The 16,834-nt window shown below is 34.9% G+C and overlaps 1 protein-coding gene across 4 annotated transcripts in view; it reads left to right on the forward strand.

The window, feature by feature from the left end:
* DGKB (diacylglycerol kinase beta) overlaps window positions 1-12,998 on the forward strand; it is a 329,294-nt gene extending 316,296 nt beyond the window's left edge. For 2 of the 4 annotated variants that reach the window (XM_031066805.1, XM_031066803.1), the window contains 2 exons: window positions 394-454; window positions 10,541-12,902. In XM_031066805.1, coding sequence (XP_030922665.1) covers window positions 394-454; window positions 10,541-10,648 — 169 coding nt within the window. In that variant the 3' untranslated portion in view covers window positions 10,649-12,902. Of the gene's footprint in view, window positions 1-393; window positions 455-10,540 lie in introns of all 4 variants that reach the window. The other 2 variants (XM_031066804.1, XM_031066802.1) reach the window with 2 other exon arrangements.
* Window positions 12,999-16,834: the final 3,836 nt, after the last annotated feature.

Genomic DNA, 16,834 nt, shown 5'->3' on the forward strand with positions numbered 1-16,834 from the left:
AATAATATATATACTATATACTAGTGCAATCTAAATTATAAAAATCGCACAAATTTGTTTGTCTTTTCTGTTAGTAAGGGTTGTTCCTGAAGTTGTTTTGTCATTCATTCATTATTTCACATTACAGACTCCGCTTCCATGAAAGAGTAGTGTTTTACTAGCAAGATACATTAATATTTGCCATGTTTTTGCTTTGTGTGTTGAAAATCAGATTAAGCTTTTTAAGTTGACTATGTTACATTTGTAAGCATATTGAGACATACTGGAAATTTCAAAGGAGTTTAGGGTGAATCAGGGTTATATCTATATGCCATCATATGTGCCTTTTAAATAAATACATTTATCAATTTTTTCTAGTTTCTTTTTCTTATATTATGAAATTTGTACCTTTAGGACCAGCAAGTCTCTGCCTATGCAGATAGATGGAGAACCTTGGATGCAAACTCCTTGCACGGTAACTGCAACTGATTATTTGTCTTTCTCTTCTTTTCAGTGGGAGAAGTATTTTCCTTATGTTTAGAAGACAACTGTTTCATCAGTATTAACTCAATTTTCTTAAATAATACCTTCACCAACTGTTTATATACTTCAGTACTCTCTGCATTTTCAATTTGTCATTCTGAATTCAAACACAGGTTAGAGTGGAATAAAAAGAGATCTATTTCAGAAGTTTGGAAAATACTTGAAGAGTGCAGTCTCAGTATCCCTTTGCCCAATATGGCCATTTATTTATGATGGTGTATCAGATTTAGGCTCTCTATTTCTGAGGACAATTCAATCTTTGTTTTGATGCTAAAATGTAGAAAATAACTAATGTTAGTCTTAAACTTTAGAAAGCTTTTCTATTGTGTTTTTGAGAGTTCATATCAAGAGAGTTTTAATTAAAGCTGAAGTTTTAACCCTTCTGCTTCAATTATACAATAGGACTAATATTTTTTAAAGTCCTTACAGTTTAAGGGGTAAATAAAGGAAATTAATTAGTTTCTTGTTTCAGTACCCACACATATGAAATGAGGGCATACAAACATCAATATGCATAGGTTAGGGTAGCCTAGGCTAGGATAGGAACTTTCTCAGAGAAGGTTCTTTGAGTGACTCTTTAGAGACAATGCAAGAAAAGGTGTATCTGTAAGAACTCTCATCTCTCTCCAATAAATTATAGAGGCTAAGCAGGCCTTCAGAGAGGAGGCTGAAGAAATCAAAGTTCTTTATTGTCCTGTGTAATTGTATTACTATGTTTTCTTATAAAGTTCTACTAATTTTGGTTCCCTAAAGGAGACCTGTACTTTTAAGATGATGAATTTGCTACAGCCTTGCAGCTTGTAAATATGACAAAATAGTACTGTAACAAGGAAGAAATCCCATAACAAATGGGAGCAATTTTCAAAAAAAGGGTACTGAATTCCTTTCATGAGGTTTATGTCTGTGGTAGAATTAAAAGTTACACAAAAAATAAAAGGGGTAATGTTCAGGAAGGTGCTAATAGGTGTGCAACTGATAATATATGGGTTAGGATAGCAGAAGAGGGTTGTGGTAGTTCATGTTTAGCAGATACACCATAGTGTACAGATGAACAGTGGGAAGGATGCTGAGTTCTCATTCTCTAGGAAAGTGCTCAGATTCTGCAGTGTGAGGAGAACCATAGAAACACATACTGTGTGAAAGCAGAACAGTGGGGGTTTTGTGAGATTTGTTGCAGAAAACCTTTTGGGAGTTAAGAGATATCATTATCTTTACCTCTTCTACAATGATGGCTCAGTGCAGAGCAACAGTACTGAACCCAGCAGTTACTTGTTCAGGAAAAAGACATGGAATTTTTCAGTTGCCAGATTACAGAAGAGAACTTATGGAAGGTTGCTGGCAGTAACATGTGCTTTTTTTTTCTGTCCTGATGCTTGGTCTGTGCAGAATCCCTGTTATCTGATTGATAATGCTAGCAGAAGCTGCCTGTGCAATTGAGAACAAACCTGGAAAAAGAGACAGTTCTTACATTTCAATTACTGCCCTGCAGAAACAGTAAATTACTATTGACAATTACTGCTGTCCAGTTTTGAAGGGGATAGAAATGGCATATACTCTTCTGAGGAACCTATTCTTTTTGCTATACCATTGTTTTGAGAATATACTTGGTGCTGTGTAAGAAAACCATGCTGCTGAATGTACTTGTTTAGTCTTTGAGGTAAAAATACATTAACTATTTGCTATACCAATGCACTTCCATGAATTTAGATATAGAAATATGAATTTTTGTTATTTTATTCATTTTTGTGGTGTTTTTCTTTTTGTTTGTTTGGTTGGGGTTTTTTTTGTTTTGTTTTTTTTTGCTGAGGAACTTCAGTATTTAGTGTAATAGCTCCTTGCATCTTTGTATAATGTACCACACATCTTACAAAGTAAAAAACATGTATGGTCCAACCTCTTTCCTCCCCTCTAATTCTAACTACAGTAGAGTTTTTTCTTCAAGTTCTCTGCAAAGTAGCTAGGAATTCTTCCTTAGATAATAGGACAATAATACCCACCTATGTCCTTAGACATAGATTTGATCAAGATTTGATGTATGAGTTTGTGCTTCACAGTGATCTTTGTTTGGCAACCAAAGGGTACTTGATCATGTAAATACCAGGGTGATATCTGTGATGTGTATCCAAACCAGAGTCTATACAAAACCCCCAGAAAACCAAAATAATTCTTTAGGCTTAGCTATGTAATCAGTCATTTGAGCCAGCAAGAGCTCGAATTTCAGAAAACTAATCAGAAGACCAATATAAAAATAATGTGGTTTGTCTTTTTTTAGAGAAAAAACGGTCATTTTCTCCCAAAATGAAAGCAAATGTATAGTGACACATTTTTAAATGAAAAAAAATCATCATGGCCAGGTAAAAAACTCTCTAGATTTAGTTCCCTAGACACTTGTGATAATTTGGCTTTCCTTTCCTTTTGCCTCTTAGGTAAGTTTCTTTCTCTAGTCATTATAAGAAACTGAGGCCTGTATATAAAGATGCTTTCATTCCTGCATTGTGCAGAGACATGGGGACACATTCCCAGGCTATCTCTTTTCTCATTAGGATGCTGAAGCAAGGCACTTATTAGTTTACTAGCTATGTTGTTTGAAGCAAAAAAGCTGTGTTTGGATATACCATCTCACTAGTTTTAGGAGAGGGAGAGAGAAGTCTTCACCTTGTTAGGTTGCACACATCAGTGAGACACAGCAGCTGAGCCTCAGGTTTTTGATTCTTTTGTGTTCCAGCCAGAAAGCTATTGTTAAAAAAAAAAAAAAAACAAACAGCAAAAAACAAAACCTGCTATCTTTCCCCCTTCAACTGTCTTTTATGAAGTTGAAATAACACACTTTTTTTTTTTTGTATCTTACAAACTTCAGTGTCATCTCAGTTCAGTAGTGTTAAGGACTGACCTATAAATATTACAGAGACTAAGTGAGAAAGAAGTTCATAGAATCAGCATGTATTGAATCAACTCTTGCCCGACTTGCAAGTTCTTAAGCTCAAAATACTTTTGTGCATTGCTGCAGGTAATGAGTACCTAATAGTACTCAGGTAAATGACAGTATTTTCCAAACGATTTTTCAAGAAATTAAGTTCAACCTGATCAAAATTCTCCTGCTTTTCTATTATGCCTATTCAGAAAAACAAATTTGGCCTCAAATTCCTGTTATGTATAGGATACAGCCTGAACATGCAGGCTTGGAAGTTTACTTGCTGTTGAAGGAACCAACATGTTTCTCTTTGTGGCTTCTCCTTTCTGACTGGGAGAAAAGTTTCACACAAACAGCATGAGTTGCTGACACTGTCATTTCTCATGCATATGGAGGCCATGCTCCTCCAAAATGATACTGTGAGCTCTGAGAAAATATTGTGAAATGTGGTACATAATGCAGTGGTTCTCCAGAATCTGTGATCTGTGATTTTCCTTTCTGTGGTCAATTTTAGGAGTAAACAAATAGTTGTGTGTTTCTTTTAAATCTTTTATGATACATTGCTTAAGCACCTATCATCCATACAGGAGAGCAGGTGTACACTCATGTAGGTTCTGTGCATTCTTAAAAGTGTGAGTGGCTTGGTGTAAAAATCTGTCATCCAGAATTATTCAGTATGTTGAACACATGCAGAATGCAGTGTCTAACAAAGTCACTCTGCTCTGGTATAATAAGATGAATCATCTGACCATCAAATTGTATTGTTTTCACTGTTTTTTTATAGAAGACTCTTTGGGAGAAGGAAAGATGATAATGTTAATATTATGTTAAACATCTTGTCTGATTAGCTGAGGAAGAAATTCTATCAGAGCTCTCCCAGACAAATATAGCAACATGAAAGATATCTATGGTTTCACCTGATCTCCAAACAGGTCATTAATAGTAATGAAACTTCAAAGACTCTCAAGTTAATTCAATAAACTTCTAGCTTTAGCCATCCGGGTTTTTTTAAGAAAAGTAATCTTTCAATTTAGCTACATAAATTATTAGCAATGTTTTGAAAAAATCTATAACAATGTTCCATCCTAATTAGAAATAACTGCAATTTATGTTCTTTCATCTATTCCTGACTTGCTTGGCATGATATCTGAAAGTGTCAAGCTTCTAGAAACACTAGATTAAAAGTAGAAGAAAGAAATGTCTATAGAAGATGCAAGAATATTGCTTAAATAAAGAAACAAAAATAAAAACCCATAATCAGAGCTCACCTAATGGATTGCCAGAAACACAGTTTCACAGGTATCTGAGACACAGTATTTTCAGAATTGTTTCCTGATTGTTTACTGATACTTTGAGTAAGTAATGGAATAATGTTTCACAAAATTAGTATTTCAAAACAATGTCATTTGAATGCGCCTTAAAAATGAGTTTTGAATGAGTGGTTCCTCTCCAGTTTTTCCTTTAGTCCGTAGAGAGGTGATGAGCCAGGGCACAGGGATCCTACTGTCCTGTAGTTAAATACAGAGGGAAACAAGAACTTAAACCAAACCAAACCAAGCTTTTGTTAATAATCACTGTGTGCCAGAGCTAGGTGAGAAAACTAAAAGAGAGTTACAGTTTTGCTTTTATATAGATCCATTGTCTCCAATACCTCGCACATCACATGAAGCAGCTGCAGCTGTATTCTAGACTCTGTCTGTAAAGTATCTTCTTTCCATGCCTCTAGTTTTACCAGTATTTCTTATCAGTTCTTTATAACGAGAGAATTGGACCTACTGCATCTGCCACTTTAGAGCAAACAGGAGCTGGGTCCTAGATATGGTGGCTGATTTCAATAGCATGTTAGCCAGTTTCTGCATAGTTAACCCAAAAATGGAAATCACTAGAGAAGATTTTTGATGATACACGAAAATGCTGCACTTTTTTTTCCCTTTTGAGCAGCAGTGTGCATTCTGTTCCAAGGCCAGATTGATTTATTGAGTTTTTAACATTTTATCTTGCAGCTGGGCATTATTTTTTGTGGTCACAGGTACACTGCACTTTAATTATTTTTGTTTATGTATGCATATTTTTTTTCTTAATTTCACAACAGTAGTTTTTGTAATTGACAAAGCAATTTACTGCATGTGTGCTTTCTGCACCCCAGACAAATACTCTAGCATGTAGTACACCTTTCTTTCCAGTTCAGATTGTTAAGAAAAGAATTAGTTGTGACTAATTGCCAATTAATTTGCAGTGGTTTTAGGGAGGAGGGGGAAAAACAATTGCACCTACTAATTAAAATTTAAAATATTCCAGAGTGTCATCTTTAGGTATCTGTGGAATACATAATTTCCATTTTAGTTCTGCACTGGATCTGTAACAATCCTGAGCTGACAGCTCTATTAATTTAAAACCTCAGTGATACCTATTAGTACAAAACATGAAAAAAATGCCATTAATCATTTATTTTAATTTTGCAGCTCTGTCATTTTCTCAGTATGTTTAAAAATTATGATGACACCGTAACGTTTTCCAATCTACCTGTGTGAAGGGGAAACGGATCACACTACTTAGGAGAGAGACTAGAGTATATTATTAGAGCTTAATTAATGCCAAACTGATTAGATTTGATTGCGCCTTGCACAATAATATTGTTTAGAAATTTATTTAAGATGTGTTGCGTAATGCTTTTAAAACAACTAGTCTAGATCTGAGCGATTTTGCCCAAAACGCCACATCATGCAAGTCACAGGTTAATTTTGCTCAGCAGTGCCTACATTCTATCACTCTCATTCATAACATGACTCCCCATACACTCTCGATCACCTAAGGAAGATAGGAGTATTTGAAGTATTTGGCACTCCTGTGATACAGAGGAGTTGCATCCCTCCACTTCCTGTAAGAGGAGCAGCATTTGAGTATCTAGACTGTGAGAAAACCCTCTTACCCTCAAAACAACCAACATCTAAACCCTGCTGAGAACATGTGAAAAAGTGACCATAAACCAAAAGATCCACTTGGATAAGGCTGGGGGTTTTTTCTGGCAGTTTTTTCCCTCTGTCTTTAAAATACAGTAATATGTTCTTTAACCTTAATTGAAATATCATAAGCAGAGCTGATTAGCTCTGTTTCCAGTTTTCTATTCTCAGCTAGTACAATATTTTAGAACCTGCATTTATAGCACCATGTCTTCTGAAATAGTAAATAGTAAATGTTTAGGCATTCTTTGAAGCATAAAGGTAACCAGCATATACTGCAGAAAAAGGAACATGAAAGTAAAACTGACCTAAAAGATATTGTTATCATGCTAAACTTTTTGATGCTCACTACATTTCATTTAGTGGATATTAATGTGGCTTCAAGGCATTTTGAAACTCTGACCTGCTCCTCAAACAAATAAAGGCCTGGTTTATGCATTTGGAAGTATTTTTAGTATTCAAAATTCAGGCTTATCACAAAATTTCCTATTGACATATAGGGAGATATTATCATCTCTTCTTTTGAGAATTATGATCTTTCAATTTGACTTGGTGTTTATTGCCACAAATACAATCATTGGACATACTTTCTAATACTGGAAAGATGATTTCTGCAAATGCAAGATTTTTCTGCTAGATAAATATTTACTATATACCAACCCTCATGGGATAAAATCTTGGCTTCAGTTAGTGAATAAGAGGTTTGTCATTGGCTTCAACACTTTAAGTTTAGCCTAGAATGTTGTGGAGAGGGCTTACAACAAAAATCCATGGTATGTTAGCAATTCAGGTGGCTATGTACTTACCACAGACATAGAATTCTATTATTTTCTGATTTTGTCTATTTTTAAATATAAATTTATGCCAAGTATGTAAAATAATCTTTTGTTTGTTTTGGGGGTTTTTTGTTTGTTTGTGGGTGGTTGGTTTTTGGGGGTTTTGTTTGTTTGTTTGGGTTGGGTTTGATTTTTTTTTTTTTGTTGATGTTTGTTTTTTTGGGGGGGGTATTGTTTTGGGTTTTTTTTTTTTGGTTGGCTGGGATTTTTGGGGGTGGTTATGTGTTTGTTTGGTTTTTTTGTTTTTCTTCCAGCAGCAATTCAGGCACTCAATTTATGTTGATAATGTTCTCTATATTACCTTCAAGTTATTACATATTTTCAGTAAATTGAGTAAGTGATCTCAAAAATTGTTTTCCAGAATTCCATAGTAAATTCTATGAGTATATATTATCAACCCCTAAAAATACATTAGGTTAGGATTTTAGCTTTCTGAATTTTTGTCTGTGCAATCTGCTTTTCTCATGTGCATATGCGTATGTGATTCACAGGTAAATCTAGGAAACATTAAAAGTTTTAAAGAAGGGTCTTTTTAAAAACTTTTATAATTGTGTTTCTGCAAAAAGGACATGATAATGCTTGCTGAATGGATGAGAAACTGAATGGTAAATGTTAGTCTTTAGACACTTCCCTGTACCCACACACAGAATCTCTATAGAGCTGTAAGTTGGAATTTTTAACTTAACAAAGTCTCTGTTGCTTCTAAGTAAAGATCTTTCTCTCTTCCTCTCTCTTTCTCTCTGTTTATCCTCCCATAGAGCACTTTCAATGTTAGGTCCTCCTTTGACCTACAACACTGTTTCTCTGTCTGAGATCCTCAGTGCTTATTCCCATCTTGAAGTGAGCACTGTCACCCAAACTCACAGCTCCAGCTCTGGCAGCGCTGCCAGTATGAGAAGCAGAAGTGAGAGACCAGGGCAGAAATGCAGTGCCTGAGAGCATTGAGAAAGACAAAATTAGCCTTCTTCAGGCAAAGTACTGCAATGGTTCAGAAACATACTGATCTTCTTTCATCAGCCAAAAATAAGATGTTTCAATTTATTTAATTTTTTAGGGTAGGAAAGTGAGGAATTGATGTTTATCATTGTTAACCAATGCAATGTTAATAGACACTACCATGACTAAGTGAAAAAATATACTTTAAATTTACACTTTATTGTGGCATTTTCAGAATGCAAAATATTTTACACCATTGGAATTGTGCCTATTTATAACGGTTGAAAATGTGTTTTGGAGAGAGGCATATAGGACTCATCCCCATGCATGGTAGTAGTTAATCATGTATCATGTTCAGGCATGTTAGCTGATCTCAGCTGATAGGAAGCAACATACTGAAGAGGTTGTGGTCTCTGAAACAGATGGCTCAAGCCAAGAAAGAACATTACAAATGATAAACATTTACTCAGTATGTAATTGCCTTCATCCTGAGGAGCACTGAACAGCCCCAACCCGACACACAATCTGTACGGGCTCTCAGGATAACCTCACCCCTTCCTACTAAAGCCATCTTTTGAGCTCTGCTCTTTTATTCACTTTAGGATGGAATTACTATGTTTTACCTCAGAAAGGAAACTTAAAGGCATTCCTACTGCCACATCATGGCCAAATCTTGCAATAAGCAAGATTTTACCCTTTATGACTTGAAAAATTCACTCACACCAGCTGTAGGTTACTTCATGTCATGATCCTCAGGATCAGGTTGATATCATCACTGCTCCTGATCCCCAAAATACATCTTATGAAGCATGTGGAAGTTACAAAAATAGGCAATTTTCCAGGACCAGATCATCAGCTGGTACTGACATCAATGGAATAATGCCAGCTTACCCCAACTACAGATTTGGCTTCCAAAGTGATGCCTGAAGCAGAATTTATTGTGAGAAAATATGTTGGTGCCAGTCTTTGAAAGCCAGAGTTATTATCCATGTGAAAGTAATCTACGTTGCCAAGAACCCCCCATATGCTATATTCAATACTAATGAATAGTGTTGACAAAAAGAGGTCCCACATGAAATTTGAAGTTAATGAACTAAGGTGGCATGAAAATGAGCATTTGGAGAGTAAAGTAAAGGCTCTAATAGAGTTAAACCAAGACACAGAGTCTGTTGAGATTTTTATGTTTCTACCTTCTTACATTGTAAAGTAAATTTCCACCCCAAGAAATGTCCTGATCTATATTTTAATGAGCCTCTCCACGTGACATACATTTTTTGTTTCATTTACTATTAGTGAATGACAAGTGAAGGATATTCATTTTAACTTGAAAATGTCAGCTATGCACTTTAAGAGATATATTTTTCCAGTTTTTAATGAGGTGGTGTTTCTTTTTGAAAGAGATACCCATCTCTGATGTGGGTACTATGCAGGTGACAACTGATATTTAATAAGTGATGGTTCTTGTATTAGTCGTAGTTCACTAAAGAAAATGTCTCGGATTGCTTTTGAAAAACTCCTAACGTCACTAGCCCAAAGGCAAGATGTGACCTTTTTATTACATAATGAGAATCATTTATTATTTTACAATGTATCTTAAAGTCACAGACAAAATGCCACTTTGATAATTGCTTTCAATTAGCTTTGAGCATAGCATACATTCATAAAATGTCTTCTCTAATTTAGACTTGAATTAGAGAAAATTGCAGACATAATCTACTTTAAGGTTGTCTCATTTAAGGTGATTCGTAGTTCTATATCAAAGAAATCAAAACGGGTGGCTTTAGAGCAGTATTACAAAGTGTTTTAAATAGTCTTTTCAATATTTGAGTCTCTTCTATTAACAATTAATTAACAAATTAGAATGCTAGTTCATCTTTTTGGACCTTTTCTTGTGTTTTAACTTTATACTTTTGTTCACCATGGCTGTTTTGAAATTAAGTACTGTCCTGTGGTAAAAGAGTACAGCTTGATTAGATGTATAAATAAAGCCTGTAAAGACATAGCTTATATCTTAATAATAGGCAACAGCTTGGTCTGTCAGCATGTATGTTCTTTCCAACTTTTAAATCCTTCCTCAACAGCAAGCAATAATTCCCACACTTAAAAAGTAAGATAGTATATTGGCATGTATTTTATTGCATGTGTTTATTAATATTTTTTTGCATATAATTTAAATTATTTGCAGAAAAACTATTACACATAGATTGATCTACTGCATATGGAACATTATTCATAAAAAACCGAGGTATTTTCCTTTTAGCTTGGATTAAACAATGCAGGTCTGGAAGTTATATATAAAGTTAAATCAGGCATCTCAGATAGTTGGAACTGAACTAGCTCAAGGGATAACTCTGTTTTTCTTCTTTCTTCTCCAGATAAAAATTACTCACAAGAACCAAGCCCCCATGTTGATGGGACCGCCTCCAAAAACTGGTCTTTTCTCTTCTATCATCAAAAGAACAAGGAACCACAGCAAGGAATAAGCCTATGTAGTTTAGTTTAAAAAAAAGGCAAAAAAAAAAAAAACAATTAGCTTTGTTGGGCTTTGGAATATTTATGCTGGAAATCTTTCAAGAATTTTAGAATATCTTCTATTTGCAAAATCTTGGATTTTGGTTTAACTGTTCTGTAGCTGAGCTGATGTAAAACTATGCTACTAGAAAAAAAATGTTGTCACAGTTTTGTAGGCATTTTGCATGATGAAAGCAGATGTTTACATACAGTGATACAGCCTATTTTTTGTTGCATGCATTACCATTTACTAATCTGTGGTCTAATTCTGCCATGGAATACGGGAAGAGAATGTCATGGATAATTTGATTTTCTCTCTTTTCTGTTTCAGCTTTTTCTACTACAATAACCGTATGCCATAAGTTCAATAATATCTCTTCAATCAAACATCTTTCGATGAATAGTCAATCTGACCTGTTTCAGAGTAGAATCATTGCAAGTCTCCTTAACCATTATTTTTAGTTTATCATTTCTTTCTACCCTGAGAATATTTTTATTCAACTAAGTATTAAAATCCTGTAAGTTATTCTGATAACTCCTATGTACATGTGTAACTGTACCTGCTGAAAACATCTAACAATATGCACAGTATAAATGGTCATGATTGTTCTTGTGTAAGTTAGAGTAAGCTTTTGTTAAGATTAAAAGTTGATGAAAGTTTGAGCAAAAACTATGGGACTAAGATCATGCTGAGTGAAGATAATAATAATAATTGCAAAAGTAGCCATCGGTATTTGTTGAAACCCTAGAATTATTTTCATGAGCAATACATCTCTGTAACATGGCAAACTTTAAATCATTCTCCACATAGACCAATAGCATAGTGCATATGCACACAAATAACCAAAGCTCATGCCTAATTAAAGTGCATTTCCCACCAAAGATTTAGTGAAGGATGCTTCAGAGAAATGGGTTAATGCATAATTAATCAAACTCACTGGAGCAGACTCACTTCTGAAAATTTACAGTTCTTTTGATTGCATTGTCAATGTCCAGACAAATGTTTGGGTAGGGAAAAACATTAAATTAATTTCAAGTAAATACTCCCTTTTCATTGTTTCATGAGTTGATTGACATAGTAACATATGCTAAATATTGAGACATAGATATGAACTCTAAATATTAGAAAATTAAACATATTTTCTTGTGTCACAATAATTTATAAATATATGCTATCCATAATTACTCATCCCCTAAGTTAATCTCTCAAGGAAATGATGACCTGTTGTCTATTACCCTTTTGTAGTTTGCTATCTGAAATCCAGACATTTCTTGTCATAAATTTTGGTGAGGCAGTTGCTCAGGTTTTAACTTTCTTAGCTCTCTGAGATACTTCCTAACAGCTTAGAAATCATAATACAGGGATTTGTCTGAGGTTTGCACAGCACTGTCTAATGTTGAAGGAAGTCGAAGAATGGCAAATTTTTTCAGTCTTGCATATAAACAATCTCAAACAAAACTTTTTGTGCAGTCTTTACGTTGTTCTTTGTTCAGAGTGAGCTGCTTCTCAGCTCTGCATGTCTTAATTTCTCAGAGATTTCATAAAAAAACAAGGAAAAAATAAAATCTTGCTTGAAATGCATGATTTCCCATTTTTATCCAGACTTTAAAATGTTAATTATTTATTAAATCTATTTTTCTATTGATTCATTCATCCATTTTAAAAATAATACTTCGTCATGCTGTAGTGCACGGTACTGTGCATGTATTTAAATAAAGTTACTATCATTTGTTCCTCAGTATAAGAATTCAACAGAGTCCTAATTTATATAATAGACATTAAAATAAAAGTCAGTATATAGCTGGTAAGGATTATGTCTTTGAAATATACAGTCTGTGTTCTGTAAACATTAGGAGGTAAATGCCAATTAATGTTTTGTTCAGCATTAGGTAGAAAAATATGAAGGTGATTATTCGCTAAAATTAAGATCCTGTAATTCACCATTCTTGGGTCCAGTGGTGTTGACATTTACAGTTACCATAGGAGTATAGTATTTTTCCTGTGCATTGCAAACACATACACACACACAGAAGCATTTGATGCACTGAACTACAAACATGCATAAGTATAGAGCAAAGGTTATTTGCAAAAAGAAGGAATTTGCTGATATAATATTACGTAAAGTGTATATTGGTTTTATGAAATTATGGTTACAGGTGATAAATATTTTCACATAACTTGACATAGGATTTTCTACCAATGCTCTCAACTTTTTGTGGCAAAAATGTGTTTAACAACAATATATAATGTGTTCTCTATGAATATCTCATGAACATTGTAACTCTGAAAACAAATAAAATTATACATAAGCTATTACTAAATAATGTATGCAATTTTAAATGTGTCAGTCTGTGATAGCAAGTTGGTCACAACACACTTTTTTATATAAAGAGGGATAGAGGAGTCCGTGCCATCAGAATTACATACAATTCTGAATAGACATATAAAAAGTAAATCAGATCTGCTGGTCAGTGTATATTAATTCTCACTGTAACAAAATACAACAGAACAGCCATTATACTAAATTAACAGTTTTCATAGCAGAGACTGTCTTTCTATTAATCTTAGTTGTTTGGGGTTTTTTTAGCATGTCCTCTAATAATTTAAAACCATTCTCAGGTTGAAAGTATTGGTGGTGAAGAGAAAAACTTAAGAGTACATCAAACATAGTATGAAAAGAAAATTGTTTATTTAATGAAAGAAAACTTAAAAAGTGAAGGTTCTTTTCTTCACTTCAGTATGCACAGAGCTAATATGAAATTATCCATTGGTGTAAGATGTGAAACAAAGAGTATGTTCATATATCTACATACAGCTGAAATAGAAGCACTCTTAGGTTGACTGAAGAGGGTATCTGCAAACCTTCTACTCATACAATGAGGCATTCCTTAAGGCTTCATGAATGACATTTGCAATGTAAGTGACAATTAAAATATATAGGTGTTAGATGTGACACTAGATTTGCAAATCTTTGATTATTGTGTGTGAACTGGGCAATGTGCTGACAAAAGAACATGATGTCTCAGGAAAAAACTTCAACTTCTGATACTGGTCAGAGTCTGTCATTTCACATGAGTTCCTGTTAAAAAGAAGTGGAAGAAATTCTTGCAGAGACAAATAGAGAATTACTGTTTCCAGTACTTTTAAGTACATTTGCTCACTCTTATCTTAGTCTTCTCTAGGACTGCATGTACATCACAACAATGACTAGCTAATATCCAAAATTATTTAAGGCAAATAAAGTTAGAGATTTCAGCATGTTCCAGAATATCATTGTAAAAAAGAATACAGTCAACTGTGGTATGAAAGGCAGAAAAATACCTTTTTTATTTTTCTAAATTTTTAGGTTACTCTTTGTTTGTCAAGATTACAGCATTTTAGTGATTATTAGTGATTTAGGGTACTAGTGGTATTCTACAAGTTTCTGCCTTTAACCCCAAATGGCTTCTGGGGCTTGTAACTTTGAGGCAGACCATAGCAAGACCAAGGCTTTCTGAGAGGCAGACACTTCCAAGAGGTGTCCCTCACCTCTCTGTGGGAATGGCTAGGGTGATCGGCTACAAAATGGGGGAAAAGAAGAAAAAAACAGGAAGAATTATCTCTAGACAAGGAAGAAGATCAGAGAGAACTCTGCTGTGGAACAAAACAACAGATGCTCAAAGTGAAGCACGGTGCAGTGGCAGCCACAGAAATGGTTGTGAGGAACCTGGAAGGCCAGAGAAGGCACTCAGGGCTAATGAGCAGCAATGAGCTAGATAAATGGGTTAATTACCTTTATCCAAAGAGCCCTTCCATTTAAGGCTGAAGGAGTAAAGTAGTATTTCCTTGCTTTGAATGCAGAAGGACCCTGAGAAATTTGGGCTGAAGTAGACAATACTACCGGGCCCTTCAGGGGAAGGGAGAAGGACTTGCAAGCAAAGGGGAGCTGAAAGATTGTCAAAAGAAGGTAAAGGACTTTCCAGAACTTTATCTTTTCTTTCATACCCTGAAAAAAAAATGAAGAAAATTTGCCTTTGCAAAACAGCAGTTTGTCAGGCTACTAAGTGGTTAGCCTGAAAATAAATAAATAAATTTAGAAAGCTGAGGTGGGCCAGCGGAGCACAGCTCAATGTTTTATGCAAGAGCGGTGAAGAACGTGTCAGCCTGTTGCCAGCTAATTGCTGCTTGTCTCCAGCTCCATCAGGTCTGAAAGCATTCTGTTTTCTCTCTGTCCAGAAGGAAGGAAACTTTTTGTGGTCCTGCTGAGGTGAGTAAAAGCCTTGCTGTAGCCCTGGCTGGAAAATGAATAAAACATGGGCGAGACCTGGAAGCTGTTAATGAGAAATAAAGTAATAGCTTAAAATCTGTGGCATGTGAGGCTCTGAGGTTGTGCTATGCAACAACGATTTACATGGAAACTGTCCTCATGTCTACCAGGGTTTGCTGATGTCTGCTCATCCTGGGCTTGTGCCATGAGGAGCCTGATGGCTCTTACTCCTCGTTTTTGTTCAGACTGTGGATTTTTAGTTGGCCTTGAAATAAGGGGGTTTCACCTTTTCTGTTGTGCATGTATGTGTATGGAGCTTTTCCATTATCAGGTTCTCTTAATTTTAGAAATACCTCTGAAGAGGAGAAATTTCTCTATGACCATTAACTCCCATTATGTGAAAGTGCCTGACAGCTTGAAACTATTAATAGGCAATGATACTTCGAGACATCTAGAGTCTGGGTATGGTGGTATTCAGAGGCTGCTTTCTTTCCTTTCTGATTCATGATACAGAGAGATTCACTGAGGAGCACCTCAGGGCTCTCTTTAAATGTGACTCATACAAAGAGTAAGTGATAATTGTCAGGCTTTGTTATTTATAGTAAGGGGGTTGATGGTAAAGAAGCAGATTCATGTGAGGTACCCACTCTAATAAACATGGAAAATAATATACTGGATCTGAGTGAGAAGGAAAGATTTTGAAGTTTTTGGGTGAATTTTTATACTAGTGTTGATACGAAAATACTTAGCTGCTTATGGACCTCTTTGAAATAAACTTTTGGTTAGTTGTTTTTTACCTAGGGTAATATTTGCATGCTGTGAAGGAACGCAGAAATTTGCATTAATAAGCTGCTTTTTTGGACAGGGAAGTGAGCACTTCTTAGTCTGTTGATGAAAACCATCTTTATGAGCCAAGTTGTGCTGGCTAGTAAGAGATTGTCAATCTTCAGGGCTATCATTCTATTTACATTAAGTGTGCAAAAAAAATCTCATGCACTCAAACCACATGATAACAACTATTCTATAAACTATTTGTACCTGCAGAGAGAGATTGATGATAGCTCTGTCCCTTGGTGAGGTGGACATTGCAACGTGAGCATTGTCACTGTAACTTCTGCCCAGCCACGAGATTAGCTTTTGCAAAGGATGTGGTGTAGGGTTTGTTAGTGTGATGATTTCTTCTTTTCTTGGGTTTTTGAGTAAATATGAATGTGTTCTAAAACTCTCTTTTTATCCCAGAATGATAAGAACTCAAACTTTGATTCAGACAGATATAAAATATGTTTATCGTACACACATATGTAAGCAAGCAAATGCAGGAAGATCTATTTCATCTACATTGAACTTTACTTCCATATGTTTCAATTCAGTCCTATTATTCAAGGAAAAAAGAAAGAACTTGTTAATGTAGGTAGCTTTAGAGAATTTCAGGGGAGAAATGGGTATGTTGGGATTTTCTTATCAGTAGTATGACCTTGTTACAACAATATATACATATAGATTAAGGAACCTTTCCCTCATTGATATCAATCACTGTTTTCTTTGACTGTAATCTGAATAGGGGTTTTCTTGTAGGTTTTTTTTTGTTGTTGTTGTGTTGTTTGTTGTTTTTTTTTTTCTGGAAAACTAGCTAAATCTTTCTTTTAATGTTTCAATACAATTAGATTACAAGAAGCTTTGAAAGATTTGGTCCAGCTGCCTGATTTACAAAGTCTAAGACTGAGATGCAAATTCAGGCCTTCATATTTGTCAGTAGTGCTGGTCAAAAGTTCCTTAACCTCTGTTTCATCAAAATTCATTCAATTGTGTGGAGGAGCCTACCTTCCTTAATCAATCTGCTTTTTTACTGAATTCCCATTTCAGAGCAAAATAACTTACTTTTTAAATGTCAAAATATTTTGTCCTTGAATG

Source organism: Geospiza fortis, unplaced genomic scaffold (genome assembly GCF_000277835.1).
Source record: "Geospiza fortis unplaced genomic scaffold, GeoFor_1.0 scaffold138, whole genome shotgun sequence".
Lineage (NCBI taxonomy): Eukaryota > Metazoa > Chordata > Aves > Passeriformes > Thraupidae > Geospiza > Geospiza fortis.